The 10,563-nt window shown below is 42.3% G+C and overlaps 1 protein-coding gene across 1 annotated transcript; it reads left to right on the top strand.

Annotated features, from left to right (window-relative positions):
- Positions 1-3,360: 3,360 nt before the first annotated feature.
- LOC146673557 (alpha-N-acetylneuraminide alpha-2,8-sialyltransferase-like) lies at positions 3,361-8,635 on the top strand. Its single transcript, XM_085401991.1, has 4 exons — positions 3,361-3,394; positions 5,658-5,770; positions 5,847-5,939; positions 6,018-8,635. Exons 2-4 carry the CDS (start codon positions 5,742-5,744, stop codon positions 6,493-6,495), a joined length of 600 nt encoding a protein of 199 aa, XP_085258117.1. The 5' UTR covers positions 3,361-3,394; positions 5,658-5,741; the 3' UTR covers positions 6,496-8,635.
- The last annotated feature ends 1,928 nt before the right edge of the window (positions 8,636-10,563 follow it).

Genomic DNA, 10,563 nt, shown 5'->3' with positions numbered 1-10,563 from the left:
CCGTGTGAGGGAGGTGGTTTTGCCGCCAGTTTTCATTTACTATGCTGGATTGTGCCCCTGAATCCCATAACACCTTGGCTGGGTGATTGTCCATAAAACAGTTCACAGTACATCTGTTTCTCACCAGGCTAACTAACCGTGACTTTCGTTGAGGGGGTAGATAGTGAACCTCAGTTACAGCTGATGGGACACTTGCTGCAGTTTCTTTGGAAGATGTTGGTGAGCTTGGCTGTTCGTTATGGGACCGTGGGCTTTGGACTACTGTTGGTCCCATCTTAGTAGTCCCTCCCCATTTCCCGATGACAGTCTCGGTGCTCGGCATCCACGGGAGTAGTGGCCCTCTTGCCCACATTGGAAACAGTGCATGCAGTTCTCCCCTTTCCCCTCTTCTTTGCACTTTTTACAGCCCTTTTTTCGTTGCATTGGTGCCATGGTGTGGGGACTGGTTTCCATAGCAGCCATAAACATTTGTTTCATCTCTTTATGTATTTCTTCTATAATCTGCTGCGTGTCTGACTTAGTCTCTTTATTTTTCACTGTTGTCATGGCCACTGTAGCGGGGGATTCTCTGGGTTTGGAGGGGCTCTGAGGAGATGTCAGGGCTGTTTGGCATTCTGTTTGGAGCTCTTGGACCTTGGGAATCTTGGCTGCAGCGGACCTTTTCCGTTTCTCAAATCTTTCATTTTCTAGCTTTGAAGCTTCATTGACTTTCTCAATCAGTTCTTCATCTTTTATGGTTATGTCGTTTAGGAGGGACAGTAGCTGATACTTGATAACAGTCACTGAGTAGCCCAGTTTCAATGGAGCGGAGGATTTTGCGCTGGATGGTGGATCTTGTTTGATTAATCAGTTCTTTCGGCGCGCGGGCCGTACCCTGCCTCTCCACCGCTGACACTACTTCTTCTAGTGTAGCGTCAGCTACCGATGCGTACAGGACCGAGCACCCTCTGCTGGAGGAACTTATATAACAGTAAAACTGACATATCAGTGGCCTTACTAAAAGAAAGTGTCTTTGAGTATAAAATAAAATGGCGGGGGAGGGGGGCGGGGTGTACTATTTTCACGTCTCTGTCTGTAACATAGTGCCACAGTAGGCCTGTGGTGATCAGCAGTTGTTTTACAAGCTAGTGTCCTGTATGGCAGTTTGTGCCAGAGAAACCACTTCTGCATCAATTTTTCATTTAATAACTTTTAAGTGGGCTGAGATCAATTTCTTTGCCTTGAGAAACTCTTGGATCCTTTTGCAGTGTGCTTTCGGTCATCATCCTTTCATACTTTGAAACTTCTGTCGTGGAAGTTTTAAAGAAACTGCAAACACCTGGTGAGTGTCGTTTTGAAGTGGGTTTAATTACATGTTGTGCCAAGATAAGGACAAGGAGTCCCACCATCTGTTTAATGTCTCACATTATAGTGTTTTAAATAAAATAAAAGCCTTTTATATAGAATTAGCAGAAATGACAATGACAAAACAGATACATTGTATTTTACTCTAAAGCAGGGGTGTCAAACTCAAATACACAGTGGGCCAAAATTCAAAACTGGAACAAAAGTCGCGGGCTAACGTTAATATTTAATAAAAAATCTTCCTCCAGATATAAGAATGAATCTTTTCTTATGGACTCAAACAAGTTTTGCTGAAAAACTGAATATGGAACAAGCAAAGCTTAATACTAAACTATATACACTCAACAAGAATATAAACGCAACACCTTTGTTACTGCTCCCATTCCCCATGGGATGGACGTAGAGACCTAAAATTCATTCCAGATACACAATATAACCATCCCTCCCAAACAGTGGTCACAAATCAGTCCAAATGTGTGGTAGTGGGCACATCTGCCATATTGAGATAATCCATCCCACCTCACAGGTGTGCCACATCAGGATGCTGATCTGACATCATGAGTAGTGCACAGGTGTACCTCAGACTGCCCACAACAAAAGGCCACCCTGGAATGTGCAGTTTTTTGCGCTATTGGGGGTCTGGGGACCCAGAACCGGTCAGTATCTGGTGTGACCACCATTTGCCTCATGCAGTGCAACACATCGTCGCATGGAGTCTATCAGATTGTCAATTGTGGCCTGTGGAATGTTGGTCCACTCCACTTCAATGGCTGTGCGAGGTTGTTGGATATTCGTGGGAACTGGTACACGATGTCGTATACGCCGGTCAAGCACATCCCGAACATGCTCAATGGGTGACATGTCCGGTGAGTATGCTGGCCATGCAAGAACTGGGACATTCTCAGCTGCCATCTGCCCTGAACAATGTGAACCATGATTCATCCGTGAAGCGCACACCTCTCCAACGTGCCAGACGCCATCGAATGTGAGCATTTGCCCACACAAGTCTGTTACGGCGACGAGCTGGAGTCAGGTCAAGACCCCGATGAGGACGACGGGCATGCAGTTGAGCGTCCCTGAGACGGTTTCTGACAGTTTGTGCAGAAATTGTTTGGTTGTGCAAACCAATTGTTCCAGCAGCTGTCTGGGTGGCTGGTCTCAGACGATCTTGGAGGTGAACCTGCTGGATGTGGAGGTCCTGGGCTGGTGTGGTTACACGAGGTCTGCGGTTGTGAGGCCGGTTGGATGTGCTGCCATATTCTCTGAAACGCCTGTGGAGACGGCTTATGGTTGAGAAATGAACATTCAATGCACGGGCGACAGATCTGGTTGACATTCCTGCTGTCAGCATGCCAATTGCACGCTCCCTCATTGCTTGTGGCATCTGTGGCATTTTGCTGTGAGACAAAACTGCACATTCCAGGGTGGCCTTTTGTTGTGGGCAGTCTGAGGTACACCTGTGCACTACTCATGATGTCAGATCAGCATCCTGATGTGGCACACCTGTGAGGTGGGATGGATTATCTCAATATAGCAGATGTGCCCACTACCACACATTTGGACTGATTTGTGACCACTGTTTGGGAGGGATGGTTATATTGTGTATCTGGAATGAATTTTAGGTCTCTACGTCCATCCCATGGGGAATGGGAGCAGTAACAAAGGTGTTGCGTTTATATTTTTGTTGAGTGTATATATATTAGCTGTATAATACCAGTAGGCCAGCTCTAATAGTAATTTGGTATGGCTTTGAGGGCCAAATGTAATTAGGCTGCGGGCCAAATTTGGCCCGCGGGCCAGAGTTTGACACCTATGCTCTAAAGATTGCAAATCTTTCCACTTAATACTAAAGCTAACTTTATTTATTTATTTTTTGTCGGGTCCTATTTGTTTGTTTGTTTTTTCAAGATTACAGGTGAGAATTAATGGCGATGGATCCAACAATGCCATTGTCACTCAGGAAAACACTCCAGTGGGATCTAAGATTGTTTGTCACAGGGACAGAACCGTCATCCCTGTGACTCCAGAGCTTTTCAAGATCTTAATAAAAGTATGTTTTTCTTAAATTCTTAATTTTTTCTTCAGGTCTTCGTTATTCATCAAATGTTCCAACATTTGTTCCATGTTCCATGTGTTGAAATCACATGTTTAGTCACATGTTAAATCTTTGATAAACAGGGACCTTTACCCTTAATGGATTAAATCAAATATAATTCTTTAGTGTCTTCTGAAATTAGCTGCCTAGAGTACTTTTGCAGCAATTCATCTGTATTAATAACTTTGTGGATGCTCCTTGTTTCATCCTGAGTTCTGCCTCTTACACTCACTAGCTAATTTATAGAGCAGGCATCAGCTTAATTTTGAAATTTAGTTATCAGGCTGTGCGAAATGTAATACTGCTATAACTTTAATTAATTAATTGTAATACATTTTAATATTTGTAAATGGACTGATTCTTATATAGCGCTTTTCTACTCTCCCGGAGTACTCAAAGCACTGTATACAATATACCTCATTCACACCCACTCATGCAAGCACTTCTAAACGCAAGTGCACACAGCACACAGTACATTCACACACAGTCACACTCTGATGAACGCATCGGAGGGAGATTTGGGGTTATTATCTTGCCCAAGGACACTTGACATTCAGACTGGGGAAGCTTAGGATCGAACCACCAAACTTCTGATTAGTAGCTGATCTGCTCTACCACCTGAGCCACAGCCACCTACAAATTTGTCAGTATATTAAAAAAATCCACCAAGGTCTTCAAGTCTAAGTTAATGATTTATTGGTTGAAAACTGACAACCCCCCCCCCCCCCCCCAAAAAAAAACAAAAACAAAAAACAAAAACAAAAACAAAAAAACATAACTTAGAATCAATGATTCCTATATTAGTGGTTTATATTGTCAATATATAGAGAGTACCATATAAAGATTTAAAAAGTCACATTCCTTGAAGGTCAATTGTATGGCCTGTATTTGTATAGCACTTTACTCAGTCCCTAAGGACCCCAAAGCGCTTTACACGTTCAGTCATCCACCCATTCACACACTCGTGATGGCAAGCTACATTGTAGCCACAGCCGCCCTGGGGCACACTGACAGAGGCGAGGCTGCCGGACACTGGCGCCCTCTGACCACCACCAGTAGGCAACAGGTGAAGTGTCTTACCCAAGGACACAACGACCGACACTGTCTGAGCCGGGGCTCGAACCGGCAACCTTCCGATTACAAGACGAACTGCCAACTCTTGAGCCTTGATCGCCCCATGTAAGGAATTATATGGGGGTTTCACTAAGTTTCACATTAATTTGGACCTTTGACTCCTTCTTCAAGCTCAAATAAGGTCAAACTTGTATAAAGTGGCTTTTTTCTTGAAAACTAACTGCTTGTGTTTGCACTTGCAACATTTAGGAAGTGATATTGGTATATGGGGATTATAGTTTCCAAATATCATTTGACCTAACCTTTACATTTCACATCTGCTTCTCTTTCAAATTGACCTAAAATCTTTAACAGAACGAATGTAAAGAATTAGCTGACGTATTTAGAAATTTACTGTGGCACAATAATATTTAACAAGCTCAATTTATTATAAAGATATTTACATTACCAGTTTATTATCGATTTACCTACTCTTAAATAATGTTTGTGTAAAAATAAAATCCACATAAACATCTGTCATGTAATCCTAATCTAAGTTTTACTGCAGTACAAAACAAACAACAACAAAACTAATATATACAATATCCAGTACTATTCTGTTGAAAGTAAACACTGCCCAGAAGGTAGGTTGCCTTGGTTTGTGGTGTCAGAGTGCTTCTTGTTTTATCTATCATTTTAAACTTCAACTTTCAAGTATGCCCTAGACTTATTGTCTCCTTCTATTCTAGGAGAGATTCACAAATACTGGGCCAAAGATTCATTTGGACCATAAAAGAGACTGATTTTCAAAACAGATTTTGATAACAGGGACCTCATGAATCCATTGTTTTCAATAACAAAAGGGTTTGCACAGTAACTAGAACTAACCACCGTATATGTAATATCACATATATAATGATATCATGAAAGATTTCAATTCCAAGTAACTGATAATCCAGTTCTAATGTTTTAAAGGCAATCAGATTAAACAGGTCTATACATTTCCCTAAAAGTTTTAACGTGATAACCTTATCACTGACCTCTTCCTACATGTTTGCCATCTTCCATTAAATTCAGTGAGCACTTGTCTTTCACACAAAGTACATTTCAAACTGTTTAAATTTTGCTCTTTTTGTAATTTATAATCTGTTGGTGTCAATTCCAGGAGAATCCTTTCTCAAAAAAGAGATGGGACACTTGTTCAGTTGTTGGGAGCAGTGGGATTCTGACAAACAGCGGCTGTGGAAAAATGATTGATTCAGCTGATTTTGTTATTAGGTAAGAAAGATGTCAAGAACAAAAATCATGATGAGGACTCTTCTCTCTTTAAGTAATATTTTGTTGTTTTTTTCAGGTGCAACCTTCCTCCTCTGGAAAATGAATTTAAGAGTGATGTTGGCATGAAGACTAACCTTGTGACAGCAAATCCAAGCATCTTAACAAAGAAGTGAGACAAGAGTGACTCTAACATTGAAGTGACCTGTTAGTTTTGTCTTGTTTCTTTAACTAATATATTAATTTGCAGGTATGGGTCACTGATGGCACATCGACGGGCGTTTGTAGACAGTCTCCACCAGTATGGCAACTCCCTGCTCCTCTTCCCTTGCTTCTCTTCTAGTGGTAGTCGTGCAGTGTGTCAGCGGGCTGTGTATGCCATTGAGGACATGGAAATTCCTGTCCAACCAATCTTCATAAACCCTCAGTACTTACAAAGTATGGACAAATTCTGGAAATCTCAGGGGGTAAATGGACTTCGGCCTAGCACTGGAGCATATATGATTAGTCTGGCTTTGGAATTATGTGAAACTGTTCATCTTTATGGATTCTGGCCATTTAGTAATCATCCATATAAGCTCTTTCCCCTGACTAACCACTACTATGATAATGTAGCCTATAATAGTAGAATCCATGCAATGCCAGATGAGTTTTACTACTGGGTGCAACTGCACAACAAGGGCATTCTCAAACTTCATCTTGAAGACTGTAAATCAGATCAGGCCTAGTTTATATGATGGAATAAAATAAAAAAGAGGTACTCTTCCTTTGAAAGAGCCAAGAGCCTTCCTTTCCACTTCCTCCATGTAAAGGTTGGCTGTGTAGCAGGTTGAAAAAGCTACATGTTTATTTTTGTAAGAAAACCAATTACCCCTTTATTTTTTGTTTATTATTGTGACTTATTTTGACATTGTTATGTGTTGCCAGACCATGGTTATATTTCATTATGCTAGTAGATGGTGGTCTTGCACTGCTGTGGAACTACCAGAGACTCTAGCTATAGGCTCTGCGCATGCGCAGCTCAGAAATAAATGAGCTCCGGCCTGAGCAAGACGCTAACTTCGGTGTCCTCTCTATTAATCCACAGGTACTGACAAACAAACTTTTATGTTACCGAACTGGTTCTAAATGTCATGTAAGTTGAGTAACAACTGTTCGGCTATATTTTGAGATGAGAGTGATGATGTTGTTTTGTGGTATTTTGTTGTAATGAGTATTAGTGTATCATCGGCATAATGCTACGTAGCACTATAAGTATATGCTATGACAGTGGCAACCTGCGACTTCCGAAAATGTGTTGTAGTGTTTGTTTTAGTGTTAGCCAAGCAGTACTGAGTACATGTATTACGGGGAAAGCTTTTAGTTGGTGAAACAACGTTTGCAGTCGTCTGCCGCCATGTTGTGTTGCGTTCAGGGGACGCCATGTTCAAAAGTAATAGCGTATATGGCGCGAATGTGGGGAAAGGTTGTGTGAATGTGAGATGGGTTATTTTGGTATGTTGTTATGCTTTAGCCGCGAGTGTTTTGTTTAAGTTGTGAGTATGTAAAGTCATTTTGAATTAGTTTGTATTTATTTTGCTTTTGAGAGAATGCTTTTTGTAACTTTATTTTTGTTTATGAACTGTTATTTTATGGGAAGAATGCATGGTCTAGTGTGATTTGTATTGTGTATATGTGGAGAAATAAATGAGCTCCGGCCTGAGCTAGACGCTAACTTCGGTGTCCTCTCTATTAATCCACAGTTTGCTCATATTTGGCTACGCAGTGCTCTCTAGCCTGTGTGCCGCTTGCTGCCGGTCCAGATTCCCCTAGGTCTGGTGCCGGTAACAGCTGCAATAGGTGACATGGGGGAATTTGAAGTATGTTGTGGTAAGGCAGAGGTCTAACAGTGTGCAGATCTGATTGGGTGTGAAGTTGGTCCTGTCTTCCAAGGAGCTGTCTTCTTGTAGTCGTTTTCTGACAGTCTCCACAGCCTCCGTGGTGGATATGCAAGTGAAGAGAGAGACTACATCAAAGGACACCATGGTTTCATCTGGATCCAGGGTAAGTTTCTGGACCTTGTCGGTGAAGTCGGTGGAGTTCTTGATGTGGTGTGGGGTGTTCCCCACGAGAGGTGCAAGGATGGTAGCAAGGTGTTTTGCAATGTTATAAGTGGCTGAGTTTATGCTACTGACTATGGGTCGGAGTGGGACATCTTCCTTGTGGATTTTAGGAAGTCCGTAAATGCAGGGTATGGTATCCCCTGGATAAAGGCGGTGATATGTAAGGCGGTCAATGATTTTTCAAGGTCCTGAAGGCAAGCTATAACTTTCTTTTTGTAGCTGCTTGTGGGGTCTCGTTTTAAGGCTTTGTAGGTATGGTTGTCACCGAGGAGAGTAGTAATCTTTGTGTGGTAATCTGTAATGTTTAGGACCACCGTTGTCGACATAGTGGACAGAATTCCCAACATTCTGGCATCCCACCCACAGGCCAACTGGCTCATCATCCACATCGGCACCAATGACATCCCCAAACAGCAATATGAGCTGCTGAGGCTTCAGCCTCCTTTGTCAGTCGCAGGTGAGTGCTTTTATCTCCGGGCCCACCCCCACCTGTGGCAGAGGGATAGGCCGTTTCAGCCGGCTGCTCAGCCTTAACACCTGGCTTTCCTCCGCCTGTGTCTCCCACGGTGTGGGTTTGGTGTCCTGCAAGTTTTAGATCTCACCCTGGGTCAACACACCCGAATCAAATGATTAGTTCATTACCAGGCCTCTGGAGACCTTCAAGACATGTTGAGGAGGTAGTTTAGCCATTTAAATCAGCTGTGTTGGATCAAGAACACATCTAAAACCTGCAGGACACCGACCCTCGAGACTGGAGTTCCCCCACCCCTGGTTTAGTGGGTGGCAATGGGAGCCATACTGGAATTCACCAGGAACAGTAATGGCACAAAAATAATCAGAAATACAGCAATTGCACCATATTGCTGCAGTACCTGCAGTAACTGAGATGCTACACTGGTCTGTTGTAGTAAAGAGAGAGTTGACAATTTACAGCTTGATCTGATCATTCAGTAAGGGCTCAGAGTAGAGACTTTAATCCTCCACATTGGAAAGTATTAATTTGAGGTGATTGAGAATCTGACCTGGATGTCTCCTGGGCACCTCCTACAGTAGGTGAGGAGTTTGGGGCGTGCCCTTCTGGCAATAGGTACTGGGGGCAGATCCAGGACACATTGAAGGTTTTATATCTCTGGTGTGGCTTGTTGTGTATTTATTTAAATTATTTTACTAACAGTGTTGTATGTTATTATTATTTTAATACAGCGTTGTTATGTTTGCAGCTATTGGACCTGCAGTAATCTAAATGTTCTTCGTTGAACAGGAAGTGATGCAGATGCAGTCTACAGCAGTGAGAACATATGAAGATGTCAGTGATGGACAAATAGCCAACAGACCAAATGGCACGAGAGGTATAGCCAGTGCTCGTTTCCAGTAAAAGTGGACCTATTCTGCTTTTCTTCTTCCCTGTCAAATGCTTTTCACTGTTAGATGTTCATATTAAGGTGGCTAAGGTGCCAATTAAAGATGTCAATGTATGCACCAGTAATTCCTAAGCGATTAAAACATCTGCAAAACAGGTCAGAGGATGAGGCACATAATGTACCAGTACAGTTTAAAGATAAAAGTGTAGAGCTGAAAAGGATCAGGACAGGTTCGCTTCAAACAATTTGACATGACCAATTGTTTGTTTTTTACAAAGGAAAAAAAATCCTCTTCTTTGAATGCAGAATTTATTTTGACACCAGCCAGCTTCCCATCTTAATGTTTGAATTTGTGCTGAATTTAGGAAAACCAACCAAATAAAAACCAAACAATTTTGCATCAATATAGATAACTCACATAATAGTATGTACTCATACTAGCATACCTGAAACCTCATAGCTCACTACGGTCTACTAGACATCAATTTATTTTCAAAGCAACATGGAAAAAAGGGCAGCAAATCAATCTGTATAATCAATCTGTATAAAAAGTTGTTTCTGCAAAAGAGGGAAGCTGTACAGTTTTCACAGTTTCTCATTTTGAATGTATTACAGCTCTACAGTCTTATCCGATAAGAAGTAAAGTTTCTACCAGTCAATAGAGCACAGGTGCTACCCTTGAATTGTAATTTTTAAACCATGAAAGTGGCCCTTATGGGAAGCATTTTTAATGCTTCTCTCCTGTTTATGTCAGGGGGGCAGATAAGAGGCCTGTGTTTCCTTTTGTTTTCATTTGATGTAAGTTAGATCATTATATGTGAGAATGTTTTTGTTTGCTATTTCGGCCATGCTCACCCTGACGTTTTGTTATGGACTGCAGATTCTTCGGAACATGGGAATCATGTTAAGCTCAGGTTTCTCTAAAGCTGGGAAATATCCAGCAAATATGTCCCTTTGTGGTCCATGCTATGGCTGTGTGGGCCAATATGGGTGTCACACTAGTGTAGACTACCTACACTAAGCAAGGAGGGGGGCCAACAATAAGGGTCAATGTGGGCCTGCGATGTACCCACAGTATGCCCACACTCTGGGTTTGGGCTGGCCATACGGGCCCCACCTGGACTCCACAGTGTGCGTCCTAGGTGTTAGGCAGAGTAGAGCTGGTTTTCCTCATCAAAAGGAGTCATTTGAGGTAGTTCGGCCATCTGAATAGGATGCATCCTGGGTGAGGTGTTTCAAGCATGTTCTACTGGGAGGAGGCTTCGGTGCAGACCCAGTGATCAAGTGATCAAGGAAATCTACACTTTTCTGCTTAGACCGCTCTCCCTAGAGG

The sequence above is a fragment of the Rhamphochromis longiceps genome, linkage group LG3 (assembly GCF_057381845.1).
Source record: "Rhamphochromis longiceps isolate RC_006_pf linkage group LG3, R_longiceps_female_GT1.1, whole genome shotgun sequence".
Lineage (NCBI taxonomy): Eukaryota > Metazoa > Chordata > Actinopteri > Cichliformes > Cichlidae > Rhamphochromis > Rhamphochromis longiceps.
Note: the sequence above shows the minus strand (reverse complement) of the source record. Positions and strands in the feature narration are given on the sequence as shown.

Coding starts and splice junctions, on each gene's coding strand:
- LOC146673557 (XM_085401991.1), top strand. CDS start 5,742: ATGATTGATTCAGCTGATTTTGTTATTAG. Junction 5,771..5,846: donor TCAGCTGATTTTGTTATTAG/GTAAGAAAGATG, acceptor TGTTTTTTTCAG/GTGCAACCTTCCTCCTCTGG. Junction 5,940..6,017: donor CCAAGCATCTTAACAAAGAA/GTGAGACAAGAG, acceptor ATTAATTTGCAG/GTATGGGTCACTGATGGCAC.